The sequence below is a fragment of the Belonocnema kinseyi genome, chromosome 1, assembly GCF_010883055.1.
Source record: "Belonocnema kinseyi isolate 2016_QV_RU_SX_M_011 chromosome 1, B_treatae_v1, whole genome shotgun sequence".
NCBI lineage: Eukaryota > Metazoa > Arthropoda > Insecta > Hymenoptera > Cynipidae > Belonocnema > Belonocnema kinseyi.
In genome coordinates this window covers 80,256,686-80,261,566 of record NC_046657.1, presented here as the reverse complement: position 1 = coordinate 80,261,566, position 4,881 = coordinate 80,256,686, and the positions used below count along the sequence as shown (strand labels likewise).

General features: G+C 36.3%; 1 protein-coding gene across 1 annotated transcript; it reads left to right on the top strand.

Annotated features, from left to right (window-relative positions):
* Nucleotides 1–204: 204 nt before the first annotated feature.
* Nucleotides 205–2,946, top strand: LOC117170759 (cytochrome P450 307a1-like). The gene is made up of 3 exons (XM_033357795.1): nucleotides 205–597; nucleotides 1,397–2,188; nucleotides 2,301–2,946. The coding sequence occupies exons 1-3, from the start codon at nucleotides 276–278 to the stop codon at nucleotides 2,627–2,629; spliced, it is 1,443 nt and encodes a 480-aa protein (XP_033213686.1). The 5' UTR covers nucleotides 205–275; the 3' UTR covers nucleotides 2,630–2,946.
* Nucleotides 2,947–4,881: the final 1,935 nt, after the last annotated feature.

Below are 4,881 nucleotides of genomic sequence, written 5' to 3'. Positions count from 1 at the left end.
CCTATCCCACAGACCGAGTCAGATCGACAAACCGTTCACGGACAGACAAGCGCGCGGATTTGACAGTTCGAACCGGCGAACAGGTTGACGTCTATATCAGAAAATTAGTGCGGAAGTTCCTTAAAACGAGTGACTTTCTTCAAAAAAAACCTTACTTCTAAAACCGAGAAGTTTAAACATAAGTGGGAAATATGTCGCCGATTTTGATTGGAAGCACAACCTACATCCTGATTGCGATTTCATGTGTCGCTCTGGTCCTCATCATTCTGGACCAGATGAGATCCAGGAAGAAATCCTTCCCCAAGATATATGACAGTGAAGAACCCATCCTGCCCGATCCTCCTGGCCCAAAACCATGGCCCATTTTGGGATCCCTTCATCTTTTGGGGAAATATGATGTGCCCTATAAGGCATTTGCTGATTTGGCCAATGCCTATCAGAGCCAAGTCCTCAAAATGCAAATGGGATCTGTGCCTTGCGTTGTTGTTAACGGATTGGAGAACATCAGGGAAGTCCTCATCACCAAGGGAACACATTTCGATTCCAGGCCCAATTTCACTAGATATCATCTCCTCTTTTCCGGAAACAAGGAGAATTGTGAGTTCTTTTTTCATTTGGATGATTGTTCGACAGTGATTTGGCTATGGTTTGGTTTAATCTTTCAAGCAAAATTTTGGGTCTCAAGAGTTGACAAACCTTTTTCGTGCGGTGTTATTAAAGTATTTAAAGAAAATTATTAAAACTGGCATCTGGAGAACAGCATTTTTTTTATCATCAATAAGATCAAACTTGCCGATTCCAAAACCTGAAACGTGATGAATTTTTGTAATGTTTTTATTTTCAAATCCTGAAATATTTAACGAGACCATTTCTTTTCCAATTATTTAATCCAATTAAGTTTTATACCTCGCAGACAAATTGCCTCTTAACTCTCAATTTCAAGATCAGTATTAATCACAGTGCATCATTAAGGTTAAGGTTATGCTAACCACGCCTTGCTAAATGTTAATGACCTTGCTTTCGTTACGCCACGTGAGAGTCTGGAACACATGCTGATTCCTTCATTTTTTATCTTTACCTCAACTCAAAACCGGTTTCCGACTCTGGTAATAAAATCGTAACATGCCTATAATCTTCCTAGTCCTTTAACATCACGTGTTTATTTTGTCATTTCGGTGTCACACGCAACTGGTCGAGGAATCCACTTTCTGCAAACTTTGCAGAAAGTCGATCCCTCGACCTTGCATTTCCGCGTGTCTCGAAACCGACTCATTTTTGTCAGAATATCTAGGAAAGAGACAGATTGCTGAAAAATGAGACTTTAGAAATTCTTACACATTGTCGAACAAGCTTTGGTGTCATTCCTCAAAATTCATTATTTCCCTTTCTGTTGCAGCTCTCGCTTTCTCTGACTGGTCAGAGGTGCAAAAATCGAGAAGAGAGATGCTGAAAGCACACACGTTTCCCCACGCCTTCACGACTAAGTACAGCCAGCTCAACAGCATCATCTCCACAGAATTGGAAACCCTGATGGACCATTTCTCTGAAAAATCAGGAATGAGCCTCGAAGCGAAACCACTGCTTCTCCACACGTGTGCCAACATCTTTATGACCTACTTCTGTTCCAAAAGCTTCGACCTCGAACATGAAGCCTTCACTGACATGATCCGAAACTTCGACAAGGTCTTTTACGAAGTGAACCAAGGCTACGCGGCTGATTTTATGCCATTCTTGATGCCTTTGCACCAGCGAAACATGGCAAGAATGGCCAACTGGAGCCACAAGATCAGGGAGTTTGTTGAAGAAAGCATAATTGGTGATCGTTTCACTAACTGGAAAACTGCAATTCCAGAGGAAGACTATGTTGATTGTCTCATCAACTACATCAAGACTGATTCCGAACCCAAAATGTCATGGGACACTGGGTTGTTTGCTCTCGAGGATATCATTGGAGGTCACTCAGCTGTTGGCAACTTTCTTGTCAAGATCTTTGGATTCCTCGTAACTAGATTACATGTTCAACAAAGGGCGCATCAGGAAATCGACCAGCTGGAGATCTACGGAAATACTGTAGGTCTTGAGCTTAGGAAATCAATGCCCTACACTGAAGCTATCATCTGGGAAGCTATTAGGATCATCGCTAGTCCAATTGTTCCACATGTTGCAAGCCAAGACAGCTCGATTGGAGGTTAGTATTTTTTAAAAATTCCCTATCTGACTGCGATCCCTATTTGATCTCAGGATCAAAGAGATCATCATCAAACTAAGATATCATCACTAAATTGTTTCTTCTTTTCCAGGTTACAAAGTAGAGAAAGACACATTCATCTTCTTGAACAACTACGACCTCAACATGTCCGAAAAACTCTGGACGAAACCTCACGAGTTCATGCCGGAAAGGTTCGTCCGGAACGGAACTTTGCACAAACCGGAACATTTCCTGCCTTTCGGAGGAGGTCGCCGGTCCTGTATGGGATACAAGATGGTAATGTTTCTGAGTTTTTCGACGATTGCAAGCATCTTGAAGAACTTCACGGTTCTTCCCGTGGAAAAGGAGGAATACGAAGTGCCTATTGGCAATCTAGCCCTTCCAGAAAAATCCTACAGCTTCAGATTTGTGAGGCGATAGATCAGACTGCCTCTTCACTGGGAATGTGAAGAGCTTAAACTTAAAGATCACCGTACTCGGACGCCCAAGAGCTTCACTGACATTACTAGATTTGTAAGGTAGCAAAGTGATCGTCCCCCGATACGGGAGCTTTTACCCACTTATCGTTTTCCTCAGGACTCGCGGAAAATAGAAAAATTGTCAAGTTTCCAAAGTAATTCTAAGGAATTAGTTTTCCGAATTGTCGAGTTAAGAAAGTGGAGAGGAGCAATATTGTAGCAAAGATATTACTTTTAAAGTCATGAAGCTGTGTGTTCTTCCTATTGGAGGAGAGCTTCCGTGTGTAGATCGAGAATCGTGTGCTATTTATTTTCAATCATTAAATTTAAGGAATCATTTTTCATCTTGATAGACTCATCCATTAGTTAAAATTGTATACAAAGATAGAATTTTCATTGTTTCTTCTCTTTCTTCATCGTCACTGCAGAATGATGTGTACTGTGTAGTCTGTGTTTGTTATTTAATTATCGTCACTGTTACAATATTTGTTAACTTATTATTTAAGATTTTAATAATGAAACAGAAACGAGAAAAATTTCTCTTTTTATTTTACCTTGTTCCTTATCTTAGGTGTTAGAATCTCTTTTTTTATTTATTAAAAGACCAGATTGTCTAAAGAAAAGATCAACTCTGAGATTGATACTTGGTAGCTATAAATACAAATATTTCTGTTTTCCCAGTTTTGGTTAGTTAAACAAGACTTTTGTTGAGTCGACAAAATTTGATTCTGATAATATATGTTTTGTTCAGATATTCAACCAAACATTTTTCTCAGTGAAGAGTTTGATTTTGATGATGTTTTAGGTATGGAAATTTGTTAATATAATGATAAAAATAAAGAGTATTTTTGGTAGAAAAATGTATTACATAACTTATGGTTCGTGAACATAACTTAGTAAAAATTAAAAGCGGGCCAGTTTTTGAAAGTAACAGCTTACTTGGAAAATTAATATTTATATTATACTTTTTTAATTTACATCTAACAAGCTAGGAATATAGTAAAATTTTGAAAAACGAGTTCAAAAAACGAGTAATATTTTCTCAACTTTTCTTCAGTCTAATCATATTTCTAATGCTCGATCTTATTTCTTTTTTAAATACATTTTTTTTCAATAAAAAAGTATAATAAAAATAAAAGAGACAGTTATTTGTCATAATTCTATTAAGGTTATTCTGCATAATATTAATATTCAGAGAAAAAAGAACAAGGAAATATATTAAAAATTCTAAATAATGATGGAATCCTTTGTTTGAAAGGTGCAAACATTTTTAGATAATGTTTAATTTGAGAATTCTGATTTGACAGTTCACTTTTGCGAAACTTCAATACACACTTATTATAATTCAGGGAATCTGCCTGTAGTTAAATTTCCTTTAACTTGAATTTGATCGTATTTACTTAAATTGTCTTAAATTCCATTGAATTTTTTTTATTTCTCACGAAGTCTCCGGAATTCCGCTGAATTTATTTTAATTCTTTTGAACTGTATTAAATTATGTTAAATTCGTTTTAATTTCCTGAATTCTATCTTTCACTCTTTCTAGTTACCTAGAAATATGATGATTTCATACAAATTTCCCTCAATTCTCTGAAATTATTGAGGCCATGCCAATTTTTTAATACACTAAAATGATTTATTCACGGACATTTTAGAATTTACAGGAATTCTGGTTTGTTATTTTTATGGTAATTCTGAATTCACTGTAGTTCAGGGATTCATGGAAATCTCTGGCATTATTGGGTCTAATTGAATGATTGAATTAAAAGAACATTTCTGATTCACCGGATTTCACAGAAATTCAGGAAGTTTAGAATTCAGAAAGATTCTGAAATTCATATGAATTCTGGATTTCACGGGAATTCCCAGTAATTATGAAATTTGCAGAAATTCTTGAATTCAGTATAAATATACTGGAGTAATAAATTCATTGAAATAAGTGAATATATTTCAATTCTTGAATTCACTGAAATTATTAAATTGGTTGAAGTAATTTTTTGAACTCATAGCAATTCTGTAATTGCTAATGTATGCTAATGTTCTTGTAATTGCTAATAAGATCTAAATGATTTATACGAGGGTAGTTCAATAAGTCCTTAGAATGACCAACAAATGGCGCGCGAATCGCTCCAAATCATCTGATTTCAGTCAGCACCACTCCCGACTAGATATATGGTGCAGTCACAGTCCACATCTTCTGAGTTTACGTGTTTT